The sequence below is a fragment of the Leucopleurus acutus genome (genome assembly GCF_964270905.1).
Source record: "Leucopleurus acutus genome assembly, chromosome: 4".
Classification (NCBI taxonomy): Eukaryota; Metazoa; Chordata; class Mammalia; order Artiodactyla; family Delphinidae; genus Leucopleurus; species Leucopleurus acutus.
The window spans coordinates 4,619,382-4,641,293 of record NC_139146.1 but is presented as its reverse complement, the minus strand read 5'-3'; the positions used below and the strand labels follow the sequence as shown (position 1 = coordinate 4,641,293).

General features: G+C 43.0%; 1 protein-coding gene across 1 annotated transcript; it reads left to right on the top strand.

Moving 5' to 3' along the window:
* The first annotated feature begins 1,220 nt into the window (after nucleotides 1-1,220).
* Nucleotides 1,221-19,386, top strand: RAB33B (RAB33B, member RAS oncogene family). The gene is made up of 2 exons (XM_082838047.1): nucleotides 1,221-1,566; nucleotides 16,596-19,386. Exons 1-2 carry the CDS (start codon nucleotides 1,318-1,320, stop codon nucleotides 17,034-17,036), a joined length of 690 nt encoding a protein of 229 aa, XP_082694173.1. The 5' UTR covers nucleotides 1,221-1,317; the 3' UTR covers nucleotides 17,037-19,386.
* The last annotated feature ends 2,526 nt before the right edge of the window (nucleotides 19,387-21,912 follow it).

Here is a 21,912-nt window from a genome sequence, read left to right as displayed (position 1 = left end):
CCTATTACCATTTTCCTCGGATCTATGGATCTAGAGAACTTCTGTGTGCGCTCAGTAATATTTAATGGCTCCGCTACCGTCACCCAGGCACGAAGGCACAACTAGGGCACAGTGGATTTTTTTTTCTTTTTTTTTTGCGGTATGCGGGCCTCTCACTGTTGTGGCCTCTCCCGCTGTGGAGCACAGGCTCCGGACGCGCAGGCTCAGCGGCCATGGCTCACGGGCCCAGCCGCTCCGCGGCACGTGGGATTCTCCAGGACCGGGGCATGAACCCGCGTCCCCTGCATCGGCAGGCGGACTCTCAACCACTGCGCCACCAGGAAAGCCCAAGGCACAGTGGATTTTACTCTCACCAGACAGGCCATCTAGTACCAGCTCCCGGGTTCAATGCCGCCAAAGGATCCACCTGCTCTACCTCTTGGGCCGGTGCCCCGCGCCTAACGAAAGCCTCCGCGCGGAAGCGGCGGGCGGCCTCCAACTCCCGCCCGCTCACTGACAGCCATGCTCCTGCCAAGACTCAAGCTCCGCGCGGCCCGACGCTCGCTTCTAACGGCTTCCCGCGCCCGGCGGGCCTCCGGCGGAGCCTCACACCCCCCAGCCCTCCACCTCCCCAGCCCCTGTCACTGTCCCAGCGCCCGCGGTCCCGAGAGCCCGGAGGAGGCAGGGAGAGCAGCCGGCCCCCAGCTGCAAGCCAAGGGAACCCGCCTCCACCTCCAGGTCCGAGGAAACCCCACCGATACGTCGGTGAGAGCGCCGAACGCGACGCCCGAAGCTTCCGGAGACCTTACACGTCCTCAGCAGGCACACGCCCCCGCCGAAACGGCTCTTCGGCCCTCTCGCGAGAGAGTGCCTGGCGGCACCTCCTTCCCTTCAGCAGTCTTTCTCTCCCCGCCCCCAGAGTGCTCGCGCGGCTTCCTCCGGGGGGCGGGAGCCTTGGACGTGGCGGGGCCCGGCCAGCCAGGGTGCCGGGCCTGGGCCGCTCTGCTCGGCCTCTCGGCAGCTGGCCCTCCGCGCCACCTTCAAGCCCCCGACAGGCCCCGTCCCTTCCCAGGTAGACGGCGCAGGCCTGAGTGACGCCGGGGTGGAGCCGCGGGCCGGGCGAGAGGGTCGGCGAGGCTGGTCTGGGGGGACGCCACACCTGCGCGGGGCGGGGTGGGGCGCGAAGGTGCGCACGCGCGCTGGCGGCCCGGAGGGCGGTGGCTCCCGGAACGTTGAGCGACGGAGCCCGCGGACTGGGCGAGCTCGCCGACGGTGGCGTAATCTCCCAGCCTCTCTGCGTCTCCTTTCCTCCGCCTCGGTTTGGGGCGGGGCAGGAGAATGGCTTCGGAGATGGAGTCGTCGCTCGAGGCGAGCTTCTCATCCAGCGGTGCGATGTCAGGGGCCTCAGGGTTTCTGCCTCCGGCTCGCTCCCGCATCTTCAAGATCATCGTGATTGGCGACTCCAATGTGGGCAAGACGTGCCTGACCTACCGCTTCTGCGCCGGCCGCTTCCCCGACCGCACCGAGGCTACTATCGGGGTGGATTTCCGAGAACGAGCGGTGGAGATTGATGGGGAGCGTATCAAGGTGAGCGGATGACAGACTGTCAAGGAGGAAGGTTGTCCCGGGGATGACAAGGGTCCCAACCGCTGCGTGGGTTAATTGCTGGCCCGGTGCGGGGCGTGCGCTCCATCTTTTCAGACGCTGGTGTGGAGATGGGAATTGGGGATTGGAAGGATTTGTATATAGCAAACTTCTAAGGCAGTGCTTCTCCAACTTTGATGTGCATGAGATTTGCCTGGGGATTTTTTTTTTTAAGTAAATACAAATGCTAATTCGGTCATGTCTCAGGTGTTGCAGATGCAGCTAGTCTGTGGACGACACATTGAGTAGCCAGAGTGTAGGGCGTATCCACTGACTCATGGGCTGTGTCTCACATGCTGGGAGTTAGTGAAGTAAAACCGAAGGAAAAACAGTGAAATTTCTCAAGCATGGGAAGTTCATTTAGGAAATACTATTTGTTAAACATTCATTTTAGCACTGCCCTAGGTACTGTGGAAGTAATGCCCCTTTGCCTTTGAGGAAGTACTTAGATCTTCTTTTGCATACAGTTTTGTTACAGTAGTTTTGGTATGACACTGAGTTGTTGAGAAGAACCTGTTTTCCTGCAGAAACATTCTGTAATTTGTACTTGGTTTCTACTTGGGTTGCCAGAGCACATTCTCAGTGCCACCCGCTTTCAAGTCTTCTTTAAGTCTTATTGGTGGTTCCCGAGACTGGAGACACAGTAACAATGGAGAAGGTAGTAAGCCCAAGGCCAAGCCTGGGGTTCTGAGGGGTTGCAATGGGGACGTTGGAGAATAAGGATCAGTGACAGGGCTGAGGCCTCCTGATGATGTAATCCTTAGACACACTTCTTGAGTCTGAGCCACCACTAACCCCTCAGCTACCTGCTGATATCATCCCTTAAAACACGTGGACCCGAGGAACTGCTCTGCCTTCCTTATACTGCATTTATTTTTTCACTTTAAATTAGGATGTTCATCTTTACCTCAGTCCCCCATGGGGAAAAATAGGCTCACTTCATTCCCATCCTCACATCCTTGAGGCACAATTTATTTTTTAGTTGCCTAACCACTGCCTCACCTTCCCACCCCCAAAGGGGTTTTACTGCTAATGATAGTAAAGGAGAAATAGGGTTGAAAAGACATCAGTCTTCTGTAGGCCCTTTTGCCTTTTAATCTTTTTTTTTTTTTTTTTTTTTTTTTTTTTGCGGTACGCGGGCCTCTCACTGTTGCGGCCTCTCCCGTTGCGGAGCACAGGCTCCGGACGCGCAGGCGCAGCGGCCATGGCTCATGGGCCCAGCCGCTCCGCGGCATGTGGGATCTTCCCGGACCGGGGCACGAACCCGTGTCCCCTGCATCGGCAGGCGGACCCTCAACCACTGCACCACCAGGGAAGCCCCTGCCTTTTAATCTTCACTTTAATTTTCCATTGTCCCGTTTAAGCTGTGAGTGGTGGTCCTTCGGGTGCACCGTATTAGTGAGTTAAGAAAGATTTGTATACATTGCAAAGAAAGAGTAGAATAAGAGGCTCTTTAACATCAGAATTAAGTTGGGCCCAGGAACCTTTGGGGGAGGAAAGTAGTGGGACTTCTTTCTGAGGTTTGAGAGGGAGTTTGTTTGGGAGAAGAAGGAGTTCTGAGAAAAAGTGCATGGGCTTTGGCGCCCAACTGACCTGGCTCAAATCTGAACCTATGAAAGGGCTGTGTGTCCTTAGTAGATGATCAGCTTTGCCCCAAACTGTCCCAATTTTAAAACTGAAGTCCCACATTCCCAGGAGCTCCCTCAGTCTCGGGCAAACCGGGGTGGTTGGTTACTCTAGTCGCTAGGCACTTTCCTTAATCTTTCGGAGACTGTTTTCTCATCTGAAAAATTGGGATAATAGTACCACATCAGGCTAATATGAGGGATAGATGAGAACGTATATAAGGCACCTGGCTCCATAGTTGGTAATCTTAAGAAGATTCTTTTTCCCTGGTGGTTTAACATCACTTTTTCTCTTTGGCACCATCAGTTCTGCAGCTGCACAACCAGAGAGTGAAGCAGAGATAGAGTAGGGCATAGGCACACAGCTGAAGGGAAGAGAAATTCCCCTCACATGGAAGCAGGATAATAACAAAATAGAGGGGATGGAGGCAAGGGAGGAGTTGGGGTTCAGTGGCCCTTTACCTGCCTCCGGGTTGCCATTTATACTTTAAGATCACAGATGAATCAGGTGCAAATTTAAGAGATACTTACAGCATATTAAAAGTATATAAAATATGTCCAGTGCGTAACATCGAAGGCTTAGCTACTGGGATTAGCTAAGTGAGATACTGTGTTAAATGTTTTGTGGCCTGGAAATTTTTCAGAGAGCATGTCTTACAGCAGTGCTATTTCAGAATCACTTAAAATGTTTTACGAAATGTAATTAAGTCTATATGTGTTAGTCTGTCCTAAGTGCTATATATGTATAATTGAAAGAGTAAGATCTTGTTTGCAGAATTTTGGAAGTTAAATAAAATTATAAAATTAATTCCTTCAATAAAAATACATTTGATTTTCAAATCGAGGCTCTAATCCTTATGCTCCTTCCTTGTGTGTGTATCCTCATAGCCGTACCCCTTTCGTATCAGCGTGTGACGACGGCAGATGCCAACAGAACCATTAAAGCCTAGTGTTGGATTTAATCTCTTTCTCAACTAGGGATCTTCAGTTCCTATTTGAACTTTGAGATAGCTTACTTGTTATTTGTAGTGATATGCAATTTTCCCACATTAATATTAACTAAAGGAAAGCAACCAGGACTTCCTGCCCCATTGGTCAAACATTTAATGAGTAATTGTTGGAAAGAAGACATTTTGTTAGGCACAAAGAATTATGATTCAGTGCAGGAATCAGCAAACCATGCTTGAGGGCTAAATACGGTCTGCTGCCTGTTTTTTTAATTTGTTTTTCTGTTAGTTTTTTTGAAGTTGGAATATGGTTGACGTACAATATTATGTTAGTTTCAGGTGTACTACACAGTGATTTGATATTTGCATACTTTATGAAATGATCACCACAATAAGTCCAGTAACCATCTGTGTACCGCTGCCTGTTTTTATATGGCCTGCAAGCTAAGAATGATTTTTACATTTAAAAAAATAAACTGATTTATTTGGCTGCACCAGGTCTTAGTTGCAGCACGCGGGATCTTCTAGTTGCAGCATGCGGGAGGAGCTCTTAGTTGCGGCCTGAGAACTCTTAGTTGCGGCATGCGGGATCTAGTTCCCTGACCAGGCCCCCTGCATTGGGAGCACGGAGTCTTAGCCACTGGACCACCAAGGAAGTCCCGATTTTTACATTTTTAAATGGTTGGGGGGGAAAAAAATCGAAGGACTAAGATTTCATGACAAGTGAAAATTTTATGAAATTTAAATTTCAGTGCCCCTAAATAAAGGTGTATGGAAACACAGCTCGGCTCATTTGTCTACATATTGTGCTTGCTTTTGCACAGCAGTGGCAGGGTTGAGCAGTGGTTGTGGTAGAGACTGTTAGGCCTGCAAAGCTAAGACACACAGAAAAGGTTTGCTGACCCTGATATACTCCGTAGATGATTCGCTGTCCTAGATGGGGTGAGATTTATATACCTAAAAAGATGACTAGCAGGGCTTCCCTGGTGGCGCAGTGGTTGAGAGTCCGCCTGCCGATGCAGGGGACTCGGGTTCGTGCCCCGGTCCGGGAGGATCCCACATGCCGCGGAGCGGCTGGGCCCGTGAGCCATGGCCGCTGAGCCTGTGCGCCCGGAGCCTGTGCTCCGCAACGGGAGAGGCCACAACAGTGAGAGGCCCGCGTACCGCAAAAAAAAAAAAAAAAGATGACAAGCAAAATCAGGCAGTAGGTGAGTGCCAAGTTATTGGTTTGGTTGTTGGTGGAAGAATCGTTCTCACTTGGAGGGAGATTTTGATGGGGAACGCCAGCAGGATGCTCCAGCAGGGTTAAAGGTTCCCGTGGGAAAGTGGCAAGTGAGAAGACTGCGAAGGTTTTGGTAGCAACGTTTCTGAAGAGTTTGGAAAACAGCTAGGATGTAGCTTGATTTTGTGTGTGTGGCAAAAATGTCCAAGTGTTCTAGGAAGATAAATGTGGCAGCGACTGAGGATGAATCCTGAGAGAGACTCGCTCTGCCCCGTGACCTGTTTTTCTATCTACATCCTCTCCTTTGGAAGTCTCTTGACTCCGCCTGTCACTTCTATGAGGATAACTTCCAAATCTTTGTTTGGCCCAGACCTCTCTCCTCCTCTGTCATTCTGCGTTTCCTATTGTTTTGTAGACGTGGCTATTTGGATAATCGCTGCCTCCTCTCAAAGTTCCGAAGTGAGTTCCTCCTCCCTGTCAAATCTGCCTCTCCTGTTTCTCCTCAACGTGACCTAGGTGGTCCTGGTGTTACCCTCGTCCCAGAGGCCTCGCCTCTCTCCTTTGCTCCCTAAATCCACTTAGTTTTCTACCTGGATGATTTCTCTCATTCACCCTTCCTTTGGAATCCTAGTTCATCTTTTCTACCCTCTGCTCTGTTGCAGCGGCTAACCAACTTCACCCAACCCCAGTCCTCAATTAATCTGTTTGGAACATTGTTGCCAAATGCCAGCTGAGTGTAGCACGTTGGGGAGAGTAATCTCCCCTGCCTCAGATGCTCTGAGTTTCTCCATTATTTCGTAAAGTTCCAACTTTTAAAATGAACATAAGGCCTTCCTTCTCTTGCTCCAGAATTCTTTTCTAACTTAACATTTTTTCCCCATTAATTTCCTTCAAGTACCCTATAGTCCAGCCAATTATTTCCTGATCCCTATGTTTTCCTCTTACATTTCCCACTATTTGCCTGGAATATCCCCCCTTCCCATATTTCACCACATGTAATTCTTCCTTATTCAACTCAGTGTGTCTGTATTAGGAATCTCCCTGCCTCTCATTCTCAATTCTATTTCTTCCTTCTATCAGCTTCCTTTAGCACCTTACCTGCGCCTTTAAACTCTCTCTCTTTCCTCATTGTTCTATATATGCATCCACCTCTTTTTTTTTTTTTTTTCGGTACGCGGGCCTCTCACTGTCGTGGCCTCTCCCGTTGCGGAGCACAGGCTCCGGACGCGCAGGCTCAGCGGCCATGGCTCATGGGCCCAGCCGCTCCGCGGCATGTGGGATCTTCCCAGACCGGGACACGAACCCGTGTCTCCTGCATCGGCAGACGGACTCTTAACCACTGAGCCACCAGAGAAGCCCTCCACCTCTTCTATTAGGTCTACTCCGTCTTGCTCAGGACAGGGCGTGTGTCTGATAACCCCGTAGACGTCTTCCAGTGTGTGGCTCAGTTTCTAAACTATGCAGGGCTTGGATAAGTGCTGCCTACTTGGTGGCAGCAGATCCATCGGTAGGCTGCCCTGGAAATCCGACTCGGTGTGTATAAGGGAAGCTAGCGAAAGAAAGAGGCGGTCAGAGAGGCATTTTGATGATAAAGCCAAAGGCTTCACTAACTGGCGTTTGGTGATGAAAGGACTCACATGGCTGAGGGTGTGGGTCTGGTTGACTGGAGGTAGGTATGCCTTCAGTAGAGATGAGAAATACAATGTGGAAGATGGAATTTTGAGAGGCTCCGTAAAAAGTTTTCTCCTAGTCATTTCTTTGTTGAGATGGTGGTGTACTCAAATGGAAATGTCACATTCGCAGCTAGAAGTGTGGAATTGGAGGAGATAATCATGAATATGAAGTTGAAGCTGGAGAGCATAGATAGATGAGAACGAAATGCCTGATTTGGTTAACATGCACAGGGAGCGGAGTAGAGCTTTGTGTCATAGCGCGATGAAGATGATATGCAGTGAATGCTGAAGCCAAATGTACATCAGACTATTTCCGCTTCTCCATTGTTCTGTCGTGATCTTTATTAAAAGTAATCTAATATTTATAAGTCAAAGCATATTGTATAAGACATCATCTCATACCTTGCCTTACTAGAATTAAATTGATAATTCATCTTCAAGCGTGGTGATGGGGCTTCCCTGGTGGCGCAGTGGTTGAGAGTCCGCCTGCCGATGCAGGGGACGCGGGTTCGTGCCCTGGTCCGGGAAGATCCCACATGCCGCGGAGCGGCTGGGCCCGTGAGCCATGGCCGCTGAGCCTGTGCGCCCGGAGCCTGTGCTCCGCAACGGGAGAGGCCACAACAGTGAGAGGCCCGCGTAAAAAAAAAAACAAAAACAAAAAACGTGGTGATGGTGGTTAGGGAGATACCAAATTGGTCCTCTTGACTTGATTTGCATTGGAATTCGGAGAATGAGAGTATTAACTGTTGGGGTACCCTAAAAAGCATCTTAATTTGTGACTCCTTAGCTCAGAAAACTTTAGGCTGTTTGGGTCTAGTCTGACAGAGATTCTGTATTGCAGTGGTTTGGTGAGGCCTGTATGGTACAAGCAGTATTCCTTTTCACAGACCCAAGCCATTCTACTGTCTGAAGTATCCCTGGAACCAGGCCGGAGCCCCATTCTCCTTCCAGCCTGATTGCAAAAGCCTGTGATTCTTGTATCTCGTCTTTGAAGGTGGCAACGTTGGTGTGTGTACTCAGGTGGTGAGATGTGGTAGAATTATTTACTTTCCAGGAATCTTTAATCAATAGTCAAGATCTTTTGCTTTAGAGTCTGTGTCAGAACTCTGTACTCAAAGTAACAAAGCAAAATGAAAATTTATTGTTTCGCCTAACTGGAATCCCGGAAGTAAGGTTCTCTTTCTGCCAGTTCCAACACCAGTTCTGCAATGGAGACTCCGTGGTTCTGATTGGGGATTGTGACACATGCCCATCCCTACACTGTGGTGGTGATGTGGAGACGGCAGTGCTGGAATGGACAACCCAGGGCTCCCAGCTCTTGCGTCCTTTCTCTCCCTGCTTACTCTCTTCCTATTCCTTTCATTAGGCTATAATTCAGTTCTTCCCTTGAAGTATTCCTTTCAAATAGTCACACAAAATTTGTTACTTCTCCTTGTTAGGGAAGCTAAAAACCCCTAAAATTTAAAATAACTTTTAAAATTTGCCATTTGGATCTATACATCAGATATACATATTTCTACTCTGTATACCCAAAGCAAAAAGAGTTCTCTTGAAATGTTACTTACACTCCTTATGATGTTGATTTACATCATCAAGTTGTTAATAGAAGCTTTTATGTAATTACCAGATGATCTTTTATATAGGCTGCTTAGAAGCAAAAATAATAAAAACGCGTTCTTTGAAAGAACAGGGGAAGAGGAAATTTGATAGCTGATCAAACAAAGAAAGGTCGTCTGGGCTGATACCTTCATCCTTTAAAGTCAAGCAAAAAAGCATTAAATCAGTTTAGCCAGGTCGTTTCTCATTTTGGTCATAAAACTACTAAAAAGAGCTTTCATGAACAGTAAGAATCTGCTCTTTAGGACTTCCCTGGTGGCGCAGTGGTTAAGAGTCTGCCTGCCAATGCAGGGGACACAGGTTCAAGCCCTGGTCCAGGAAGATCCCACATGCTGCGGAGCAACTAAGCCTGCGAGCCACAACTACTGAGACTGCGTGCCACAACTACTGAAGCCCGCATGCCTAGAGCCCGTGTTCCGCAACGAGAGAAGTCACTGCAGTGAGAAGCCTGCACACGGCAACGAAGAGTAGCCCCCGCTCACCGCAACTAGAGAAAGCTTGCGCGCAGCAACAAAGACCCAATGCAGCCAAAAATAAATAAATTTATTAAAAAAAAAAAAAAAGAAAGAAAGAAAATAAGAGGACAACCTACAGAATGGGAGCAAATATTTACAAATCATATACCTGACAAGGGTCTAGTGTCCAGAATCTATATGTGTACATGCACACGCGCACACACACACTTTATCAATAATAAAAAGAAATAATTAAAACTGGGCAAAGCATTGAATAGACGTTAAAAAAAAAAAAGACTCTGCCCTTAGTATTTAGCAATTAGGTTGTCATTTTTGTTGGAGCTTGATATTGGAATTTAAAGTAGATTCATGAAATATTATTAATGTATATTTTATGTTACCTTTATGATGTTTAAAATGGGAGTAATATCTTGTAGAACCACCTATGAGCCATTTTCTTTCTTAAGATATTAAGTATTAAGCTGGGAAAAATTGCTTTGAAAATACTTTCTAACTTAATATTTCCCAGGACAAAAGCATGTCACTTCCTTAGGTTCCAGAGTGTCATTTTCTCTTTTTTTTTAAGCATTGTGAACCACTCATAGCTAACGCTCAAGATGTTTCTAGGTTATCGTGAGGTTTGTTCCCCACTGGGTATCTATATGTGTCTCCCTCTTTCAGTCAAAGCTTTCTCTAGCCTTCTGTGGCTGACAGTTTTTATTAGTTGTCCTGTCCTTTCTTTGCCGGGTCTCTCACTGCTCCTTCCGCAGCCCGCTTGCCCTCACCTCAGTGTCCTGTGCAGACCTGAAAGGCGGCAGGCAGCGTAACAGTGTGTCTGTGTCCTAGGCCTTCACTGGTTCTAGCAATTCGGTGAGTGAAATTTTGAAGCTTCCTTTTAGATACACTCGACCCTCCACGGGCAAATATATCCATGGGGAAATATTTGAGGAAAAGAAATTCCGGAAAGTTCCAGAAAGCAAACCTTGAATTTGCCCACTGCTGGCAAGTATTTACATAGCATTTACTTTGCATTAGGTATTATAAGTAATTTAGAGATGACTTAGAGTATTCGGATGTGTGTAGGTTAAATGCCGGCACTACGCCGTTTTATATAAAGGACTTGAGCAGCCGTGGATTTTGGTATTTGGGGGGTGCTGGACCCAATCCCCCATGGATACTGAGAGACAGCTGTACTTTGTAAGTGCCTCACTTAACATAGTATTTACTTTTACGGTTCTCCAATAAAGTGTGCAGAGTTATTATTTACGACTTCTTGTTTCCTGGGAGTCTTGATATGGTTAGAATGTTTTGAGCAGGACTGATGGGAAGAGGGTTACGTCGAGTCAATCGTAGCCTAAAACAAGCAAGTGGTTTTCTTAGGGATAAACATCCTAATCGTCACCACTTGCACTTATTGAGGACTTCTACGGTTCTTTGAGGCAGGTCTAAATTCAGCATAATTTTTTTTCAACTTTAGTTTGTTAAAACAAATAGAAAAAATGTATGTTTGTTGTGGAAAACAGAGAAAAGTAGAAATAAAGGGGGAAATTGCCTTAAAGACAACCATTGTTAATGTTTTGGTATATTTCCTTTTTGTATGTTTTTTATTATTCTTTTAACTTAAAAATATACTCTGCTTAAAACATTATAAATCATTCTTCATCGATGAAATGATTTTTTAGAATTAATTTTTATTGGCGTATGGTTGATTTATAATGTTGTGTTAGTTTCTGCTGTACAGCAAAGTGAATCTATTATACGTGTATCCACTCTTTTTTAGATTCTATTCCCATATAGGTCATTCCAGAGCATTGAGTAGAGTTCCCTGTGCTATACAGTAGGTTCTTATTAGTTATCTTTTTATATATAGTAGTGTGTCTGTTTCAGCCCAAATCTCCCAATTTATCCCTCCCCCCCGCCCCCCGCTTTCCTCCTTAGTAACCAAAGTTTGTTTTCTATTATACATCTGTCATCTGTGACTCTATTTCTCTTTTGTATATAGGTTCATTTGTATCCATTGATGAAATGATTTTTGAATACCTGAGCTGCAAGAATGTTACTAAAAGGGAAAAGATCTGTTCCAGTTTCTCTGGACAGCTTTTATGTAGGTCATCCAAATTATTCCCCAAATCTCTTTCTGAATGTTAAAGAGACGGTTTGAAGTGGGTTTTGTTTTCTCATTCTAAAAAACTGAGATATTTAAGATTTGAAAATATACAATTCAGTGGTTTTTAGTATATTCACAAGCCTGTGTAACATCATCACTGTCTAACTCCAGAACGTTTCATCACCCCAGAAAGAAACCCTATACCCATGATCAGTCACTCCCCATTCCTCCCGTTCCCTCAGACCCTGGCAACCACTAATCTACTTACTGTCTCGAGGGACTTGCCATATAGTGGACATTTCATATACATGGAATCTTACAGTGTGTGGCCTTTTGTGTCTTGGCTTCTTTGGCTCAGAATAATGTTTTCAAGATTCATCCATGTTGTAGCATGTGTCAGTACTTCATTCCTTCCTATGGCTGAATAATGTTGCATTATATGGACATACATTTCATTGATCCATTCATAAGTTGGTGGACATTTGGGTTGGTTCCACCTTTTAGCTATTATGAATAATGCTGCTATGAACATTTGTGTACAAGTGTTTGTGTGAACATATCTTTTCGGTTCTCTTGGATATACACCTAGGAGTGGAATTGCTGGGTCCTGTGGCAACTGTCTCTCTCTCTCTTTTTTTCCCCTAATTTGTTGAAGTGAAACTCAAATAACATCAAAGTAACTATTTTAAAGTGAGCCATTCAGTGCATTCATAATGTTGTACAACCACCACCTTTTTCTAGTTTCAAAATATTGCCGTCACTCCAAGTAAGAGCCCTCACCCATTAACGTTTCTCCCCATTCCCCAGCCTCTGGCAACGACCAGTCTATATTGTGTCTTTATGGGTTTGTCTATTTCAGATGTTTCATACAAGTGGAAGCATAGAAATGTGACCTTTTGTGTCTGGTTTCTTCTCAGCGTATTTCGGAGGCTCATCCCTGTTGTAGCATGTGTCAGTACTTCATTCCTTTTTTTTTTTTTAAGGTCTTTATTGAATTTGTTACAATATTGCTTCTGTTTTATGTTTTTTGGTTTTTTGGCCACGAGGCATGTGGGATCTTAGCTCCCCAACCAGGGATCAAACCCGCACCCCTTGCATTGGAAGGCAAAGTCTCAACCACTGGACCGCCAGGGAAGTCCCTTCATTCCTTTTTATGGCTAAGTAAAATTCTGTTTAACTTGCTGAGGAACTGCCAAACTTTTCTAAAGTGGCTGCACTTACATCCCCACCAGCAACGCATGAGAGTTCTACTTTTCCACGTTTCTGCAAACACTTGTTATCGGTTTGCATTTGTGTGATGGCTAATGATGTCGAGCAGCTTTTCGTGTACTTATTGAACATGTGTATATTTTCTTTGGAGAAACATCTATTCACATCCTTTGCCGATGTTTTTAATTGGGTTATGTGTCTTTTTATTATTGAGTTGTAAGAGGTCTTAAATATTTTGAATACTAGACCCCTAACACATGTATTATTTACAGATATTTTCTCCCATTCTTTGAGCTGTCTTTTCACTTTCATGATAATGCCCTTTGAAGCACATTTTTAATTTTGATGAAGTCCAGTTTATCTATTTTTTTCTTTTGTTGGTTCTGCTTTAGGTGTCATAGTTGAGAAACCATTGCCTAATCTAAGGTCACAAATATTTACCCCTATGTTTTCTTCTAAGATTTTTATGGTTTTAACTTAAATTTAGATCTTTCATCCATTTTGAATAAATTTTTGTATATGGTGTGAGGTAGGGGTCCAGCTTCATTTTTTGCATGTTGGCCCAGCACCGTTCATTGAAATGTCTGTGCTTTCCCTCACTGAATTGTCCTGGCACTCTTGTAGAAAATCAATTGACCATAGATGATATGGATTTATTTCTGGACTCTAAGTTCTGTTCCACTGATCTGTATTTCTAATCGTATGCTGATAGTACACCGTGTAGATTTGCAATAAATTCTGACATCTATAGCTTGAAACAGTTTTAGTTGTATGCTGAGTGTTTTTATTCTTAACATGTTAATTGGGATTAAAAAAAAGTATTTTTCTTAAAAAGGAAAGTTGTATTTTTAAAAAATAATAATTTACTTTATTAGTTCTTTGCGTAGTTAGTGTAGCTAGTCTATGAATGCTTATTTTGTAGGGTCTGAAACTAAATTTTACTTTTACTGTTGAGGAGGCAAAGGCCTAGTGGTGTAAGTAACCTACGGGTGGATACACAGTAGGTATTTAATAAATTTTTCTTGATTTAAATAATCTTAGATGTTATTAGTTCTTAATTTGCTGACAACTGTTTGCTTCTACCTCTGATTTATTTGATACTGAGTCTTTATGGCCCATCTGTCAACTGTGTTACTTACATCACAAAGTGGGTATTTTTTAACAACGTACCTTGTGAAGTGGTCTCTAGGAGTGCATCAAGGCAGAACCTGTACTTTCCTGAGTAAATGCAACCGTAAGCGGTAAAGGTTTTAAACAGTGTACATAGCAAATAATTTTAGGATAGCACTGAGCTACATGTAAGAGAAATTCAACTATGGTGATTTAACCATGTAAGGTTTTATTTTTCTCGTGTAATAAGGAGACCAGGGGCAGCAGTCTGTATGGTGGTACGCCGTCAGCAGTATTCTATCTATGCTAGACTTCTGCTCTGTCGCTCTTGTGTGTGGCTTTCTTCTTCATGCTTACAAAGTGGCTGCTGAGCCTCCCAGCATGATATTCCATTCCAGGCAGAACGGGTGCGGTGAGAGAAGTGCAAAAGGCACGTGCCAAATGCTCTGTCTTTTTTTTTTTTTAAGATTTTTTTTAATGCCAAGAAATTTCTGTGTATTTTTATTTATTTATTTATTTTATTTGCGGTGTGCGGGCCTCTCACTGTTGTGGCCTCTCCCGTTGTGGAGCACAGGCTCTGGACGCACAGGTTCAGCGGCCATGGCTCAGGGGTCCAGCCGCCCCGCGGCATGTGGGATCCTCCCGAACTGGGGCACGAACCCGCGTCCCCTGCATCGGCAGGTGGACTCTCAACCACTGCGCCACCAGGGAAGCCCTGCTCTGTCTTTTTTTAAAAAAATCACATATCAGTTTATTTTTCTAGAAACCCCCACTGAAAAAACTATTTACAAATTATTAGCCAGAACTGTGTCACTTGTCCCCCTAGTTCCAGGAGAGCCTGAGAAATCAAGTTGCTACGGGCATATCTTGTTTTACTACACTTGCAGATGGTGCAGTTTTTGCAAATTGAAGTTTTGTGGCAACCCTGACTTGTCAGATGATGGTGAGCATTCTTTAGCAATAAATCATTTTATTTTTATTTTTAACATCTTTATTGGGGTATAATTGCTTTACAATGGTGTGTTAGTTTCTGCTTTATAACAAAGTGAATCAGTTATACATATACATATGTTCCCATATCTCTTCCCTCTTGCGTCTCCCAATCATTTTTAAATTAAGGTATGTACTCTGTTTTTTTAGGTAAATACCATCGCACACTTAATTAACTACCATATAGTGTAATATGCAGTGGGAAACCAGAAAATTCGTGTGACTCGATTTATTGTGATATTTGCTTTATTGCAGTGGTCTGGAACCAAACCTGCAATATCTCCAGGATATGCCTGTATAGTATTTTATGTTTCCACCTGGAACAAAGTTAGATTTATGTTACTTTGGAAGAAAGGGAGAATATTTCAAAGATGGAGAAATTTGGACTAAAAAGAGCTACCACCAAAAAAAGATAAAAAAATCAGAACTGCTAAAAACTAAGGTAGCATGAAAGAGAGTGGTGATCCATATTTCCATCTCTAATCACATTTTTAAATATATTTATTCATTCATTACATCTTAATTGAGCACTTACCATATACCACCGTGTTCTCAGCGCTTCCTGTCTTACATCCTACTTACTCTGGGTGTCATCTACAGTCTCCCCTCAATTTCCCTCTCCTTCAGTATTGCTCTAGAGAAATCACCAGTTTAGGCTATCTAAGCAAATCTGCCTCTAGTGTTTTCCATTGTGACCAATACCCTCATCATTTAACTTTTTTTAGGAACCAAACAAAGGCAGGATAAATTCAGTGTTTTAAGAGAATCATAACACATGACTTGTATTTAACTTTATTTATTTATCTATTAATAAATTTACTTATTTATTTATTTTTGGCTGCGTTGGGTCTTCATTGCTGCGCGCGGGCTTTCTCTAGTTGCGGCGAGCGCGGGCTACTCTTCATTGCGGTGCACAGGCTTCTCATTGTGGTGGCTTCTCTCATTACAGAGCACGGGCTCTAGGCACGTGGGCTTCAGTAGTTGTGGCTCCCGGGCTCTAGAGTTCAGGCTCAGTAGTTGTGGCACACGGACTTAGTTGCTCCACGGCACGTGGGATCTTCTCGGACCAGGGCTGGAACCCGTGTCCCCCGCATTGGTAGGTGGATTCTTAACCACTGCGCCACCAGGGAAGTCCTGTATTTAGTTTCAGATATCATTTTCCCCAACTCCCCCATATTTCCATTAGGAGGTATTGGAATATTTTTATTGGTAGAGATGTTTAGGATAGATAAGTGATTTCCTATTCATTTAAAATTTTCAAAGGGGCCTGGATTTTATAGGATGTGTGTGTGTGTGTGTGTGTATATATATATATATATAGAGAGAGAGAGAGAGAGAGAGAGAGAGAGAGATTTGGGGGCTAGATCTCATGACTCTTCACATCTGTCCTAAGTCTACTATTTTAAATTAGATGAGTGAAATGTAGGGAAGGGCATATTGTAACCAAATTTGCAGGAATTAGACACTGCACATGTTTGTTAAAACCTGGTATCTGTTTCTCTTAGCGTTTTAAAATCAATTTTTTTTTTTTTTTTTTTTTTTTGCGGTACGCGGGCCTCTCACTGTTGTGGCCTCTCCCGTCGCGGAGCACAGGCTCCGGACGCGTAGGCTCAGCGGCCATGGCTCACGGGCCCAGCCCCTCCGCGGCATGTGGGATCTTCCCGGACTGGGGCACGAACCCGTGTCCCCTGCATCGGCAGGCGGACTCTCAACCACTGCGCCACCAGGGAAGCCCTAAAATCAATTTTTGAGGTATAATTTTTCTAAACAAACTTGATTTACTGAAATTAAAGTGCTAGATTGAAGTCTTTGTTCTGACACTTGCATTAATGATGAGGTAACTAGACTAGTGTCATGACATTTGGATCCCTTAAATAACACTGAAAAGGCATCATGGAAGGGAGCAAGGTAGTATAAGTGAAGAAGTAGGAAAGACCATGCAAAGGTGGTTAAAATTTTCTGTATGTATAATTGGAATGAAACTTTCAGTTTTCCTCTTTTTTTCCCCCACTTCCAGATCCAGTTATGGGACACAGCAGGACAAGAGCGATTCAGAAAGAGCATGGTCCAGCACTACTACAGAAACGTACATGCTGTTGTCTTCGTGTACGATATGACCAACATGGCGAGTTTTCATAGCCTGCCATCTTGGATAGAAGAATGCAAACAGCATTTGCTAGCCAGCGACATACCACGGATTCTTGTTGGAAATAAATGTGACTTGAGGAGTGCCATTCAGGTACCCACAGACTTGGCACAAAAATTTGCTGACACGTACAGCATGCCTTTGTTTGAAACCTCTGCTAAAAACCCCAATGATAATGACCATGTGGAAGCTATATTTATGACCTTGGCTCATAAGCTGAAGAGCCATAAGCCGTTAATGCTTAGTCAACCCCCTGATAACGGAATTTCCCTGAAGCCTGAACCAAAGCCTGCAGTGACGTGCTGGTGCTAAATCAGTCTTTATGGTACAATCTGATTTTGACTAAAGAAATACTTTCGAAGTGTGACAGTGATAAGTCATAGAATTTAATCTCAGATGTCATGGAGCATCCTGACACTTTACTGTTTATCGTCGTCATGCTTATGTTTGTATTTTGTATCTACTTCATCAAGTTTGTCACTGCGACAACACAAGGGAAAAGTTAGTTTTCAGAGGTTGAAGTGCAGCAGAGTTAGGAGGAATCAGAACATCCTTCCATTGAGAGCCCCATGAGGAGGCTTCAAATGAGAGTATGATGGGATTTTAAGAGTCAGTGATTGTTTAATCCTGTGTTCCTGCAATTGAAAAAATATATTAAGGGTTTAGTATACTTACTCGTATGTGCTTTGAATGGGAAGTGTTCTCAATAGGATAAAAACTGGTATTTGCCTCTCCCTAGAGTTCTTTCTTTGTATTATTAATGTACTTAAATGCATTATTATTGGTACATTTTAGAGCCAAGACTTTAGTTCCAGTGGAAGGAGAGAGCCTAGAATGTTTTCTGGTTCTCAGTCCTTAAAGAATGACCTTTCCAACAGTTCTAGATGCTTAATATTTCAAATCACTATCAATCAGGTCTACAAAAAAAAATCATTGTTATTTTTAAAAGAGTAATTTGAATTGTTTTCTTACTAAACTCTACACATTATGCAAAAGTAAATCAGATAGTAAGGTGCTTTATACTTTATTTTGATACCTTTAAACATTGAAAAACTAATTGAAAGATTTGAGGAGATGTAATTTGGGGAAAAATAGCTAAACATGGTTCCTGGCTACCACAAAAGACCTATTCCTGCCTTTTGGTCAAGCTGTGTGTCAGACATAGTATCTCTTGCTTTCCCCCGGCCCCCAATCAATTTAATGCCTAAAGGCTGAATAAACAAATCATCTTCCATTTGGATTGTAACTCTGAGGGCATACCTGTAATTGCTATGAGTCTACATTTTATTTCTGTAATAGTACATTACAGTACTTCTGTTGTTTAAATCTTTAAATTTTTATGGTCACAACAAACTGCTCCTCCTCAGTATAAAAAATAAATTAGATATTGAAAAATATCTAGTCTATCCCTTGGTGGTAGAAAGAATATTTCAAAAAGTTTTTTTACCCTAATTACTTTTATTTTGAATTTAAGACTTTGCACATAGGAAATAGTAAGCTTGCATGTGAAGCTATTACGTGAATGGAATGTAAGCCATGAACTTTATCTGAAGTGTGCACATTGACTAATTCTGAAAGATTGCTGAACTTAATAATTTTAGAGGAAATTAAGCCAAAAGATGATTATACTTAAAATATTTTTAGAATGTGGGAAACCAGTTACATATGTGATGTAATCTAGTTTAGGATTTTTTGTGTAATCATGATGGTGGTCCTGACTGGATAATTTACTTATGAAAACAAGATAATTCTATTAAATGAACTAATGGAAAGTAATAATTACAGGAAATAATTATTCTGTTTTAAACATTAGAGCTTAAGGAAAAACAAATTGGCTTTGTTTGCTTTTAAGAAGATTAATCCATTTTTCTTATGGTAGAATTAAAAATGGTTTGACTTTGTCTAAATTAGTGTTGATTTGCAACTATTTTTATAGTAAAACAATGACAGCTGTTATAATTGTCATGGGCGGAACAGTTTTTTAAAGAAGGGAATCTGTTTATTGCTTATCAAAACATTTTCTAAAGTGGGGGAAGAAAGTTTACAGACTTTCCAAGCACTTTTTTTTTCAGTGCTGTTATTACTCATGTTTTTAAAAAGGTAATTTAACTTTATTTCTTTTTGTAAGAAGTTAGTAGTAAGTATCCTTTAAAGTTCTGTAAAAGGACTTATTTTTTCACTTTAATATTTATTTTAAAATATTTGTATCCCATTTGTAGTGATTTATTGTTTTAATTTTTTCTACATATGTTTTTACTTTTAAAAAGAACATACTGATCAGTTGAATGGGGTAAAGCTTTTAGATATTTTCCAGAATATTTATAAAACACAGACTATTGAGAAATCACTTACAAAATGGTGGCTATCAAACAACTAATTATTAATTTTTAAAGCACAAATCACACATTTTGTAACCCCTGTATGAATTTATTTTAACTGTGACCTTTAGTTGAAAACCTCAGCTATGTTTTGGAAAAGTCATAATTTGAGAACACCAAAGGAAACGAATCAGATTCTAGTGAAGTTAGCTATTCATGACAATGCTGTATTGACAGTGTATTGCTAGTACATTTCCTCCTGAAATCTAAACTAGAGTTAAATAATTTTGTTATGGAAGAGCATCACTGTAACTTTGCCCTCATGAAGTTCAATAAACCAGCTTTGGCATAAAGAAATTGCGGTTTATTTTCGTTTGGTTACTAGGTTGAGCATAAAATAAAACAAACAAACACATCTCTGGTTTCCTCTGGCTTCCAGGTAGTACGTAACCCATTAGAATCAAACAGACAAAAACTAACCCATTTGCAAATACATTCAAGGTTCAAGAACTTTTCGGGAAAAAACCCTAAGTATTAAAATTAGCTGATAGGGTAGCTTTTTTATTTGTAAGGCTGAGTAGCCAACTTGTTTAAGAACAAACACTTCAGTGCAAACGGCACATATCACAAGAGCGGTTGGCATCCGTATATTTAAAGGTAGAAGAATTTAGCAGGATGAACAACTGTAAAAAGTGAGAAGGAGGAGAAGGGAGTAGGTGACAGGTGTAAGATTACAGTTTCTGCATTCAGATTTCTGATTTAGTCAGGCTCTTTCGGAGAATGTTTTGTTTTTAGAGACTTCTTTTTGGCTGCATTGGGTCTTCGTTGCTGTGCGCGGGCTTTCTCTAGCTGCGGTGAGTGGGGGCTACTCTTCGTTGCGATACCAGGCTTCTCATTGGGGTGACTTCTCTTGTGGCGGAGCATGGGCTGTAGGCTCGTAGGCTTCAGTAGTTGCAGCACACAGGCTCAGTAGTTGTGGCTTGCGGCTCTAGAGCGCAGGCTCAGGAGTTGTGGCGCACGGGCTTAGTTGCTCCGTGGCATGTGGGATCTTACCGGACGAGGGCTTGAACCCATGTGCCCTGCATTGGATTAGGGTTAGGGACTCTGAAGTTCGTGCTGCTTTCCCTGGTCAGTTTATTTCATATATGTTACTCTTCTGTTCAAACACAAAATTACATTATTCATGAAAGACTGCTTTTTAAATAATCAGACAATAGGTTGGTCAAATCTTTTGGGGGGCAGACTTGCTAGAGCCTGTGTGGCAAATACTAATTCACTTCATTTGTTGGAATAACCTGGTTTATCAAACATTTGTGTTAGGCAGTGAGCTACGTAGATGAATAAGACTGTCCTTGAAGAACTTACAACGTAATATATAAACAAATAGGAATTCTACAGTGTACTGTGGTAAATGTAACTAAAGAGGCAAATATAAAGGATGATAAGCACAGAGACTGGCGTGATCGGGTGGCTTCGATGCAGAGGAGGGAGTGTGCAGTGAGATGAAGGGGTGGTCAGAACACTGGGTGATGAAGCCAGCAAGGCAGGTTGTGACTGAACCGCCAAGTCGCCATATGCAGTGGAATTAGGACTGACTTAGGTGCAGGTGTCAGGAACTCAGGTCACATCCGTCTACAAGGGGGGATTTATTGTCAGGAGTCTGACTTGTCTGACGTTAGACTCCAGGACAAAGATGCAACTAGACCCAAAGAAGAGCTGGGATTGAGGACTCGTTCTCCTACCTCTGGGCTCAGCTTTGCTGCCCACCTTCATTCTCTCTCTCTCTGAAAATTGGATTTCTCCACTCTTCTGGTTCACTTGGCAGAAAACATGGCCAGTAACCGCTTCTGAGCTTTTGCACGCTGCAGGCATCCAAAGAGAAATCGACCGAGTGTCAGTCCCAAGTCAAAATGTCTAGGGTGGCCTGGCCAGAGTCAGGTGCCCGGCCCAAGGTCAATGGCCAAGAAAAGACCAATTACGGAATTTCCACATTTGGGGGGAGAAGGAATTTGGGGGAAGGGAAACAAAAATGAGAATAGCCACACAAAAACATTTGAGCTTTACTCTTTAGACAGTGGGTAACTAATGAAAGCATTTAAGCAAGGTAGTGAGTGAGACCATCAGATTTATGCCTAAAATTCCAGTGGTGAGGGGAAGGCTATGTGGGAGTGGAGCCATGGTGGCCAGTTTACTGTTATAGCCTAGAAGAAAGAACTTTCAGTGGGAAGTTGACAGAAGAATAATACCATACAGCACTTTTCTTCTTCTGTCTGGCTTATTTCACTTAGCATGATGCCCTCCAGATTCATCCACGTTGTCACAGATGGCAGGATTTCCGTCTTTTTAAGACAATAGGGACTTCCCTGGTGGTGCAGTGGATAAGACTCCAACCTCCCAATGCAGGGGGACCTGGGTTTGATCCCTGGTCAGGGAACTAGATCCCACATTGCATGCCGCAACGAAGAGTTTGCATGCCACCATTAAGGATCCCGCCTGCCACAACTAAATAATGAATAAATATTTAAAAATGAATGACTATAAACAAACAGTAATATTCCTCTGTGTGTGTGTGCACGTGCGCGCACACGTGTGTATCACATTTTCTTTATCCATTTATTTGTCAGTGGGCACTTAGGTTGTTTCCATACCTTGGCTATTGTGAATAAAGGCTGCAATGAATATGGTAGGACAGATATCTCTTTGAGATAATGATTTTGTTTCCTTTGTACGCCCAGAAGTGGGGTTGTTGGATCATATGGTAATTCTATGTTTAATTTCTTGAGGTATCCCATACTGTTTTCCATGGTAGCTGTACCAGTTTACATTCCCAGCAAGAGTGTACAAGGGTTCCCTTTTCTCCACATCCTTGC

What these genes read in the sequence shown, in the direction of transcription:
- RAB33B (XM_082838047.1), top strand. Translation starts at nt 1,318, where the DNA reads ATGGCTTCGGAGATGGAGTCGTCGCTCGAGGCGAGCTTCTCATCCAGC. An exon ending in TTGATGGGGAGCGTATCAAG is followed by an intron (nt 1,567 to 16,595) that starts GTGAGCGGATGA and finishes CCCCACTTCCAG; the next exon opens with ATCCAGTTATGGGACACAGC.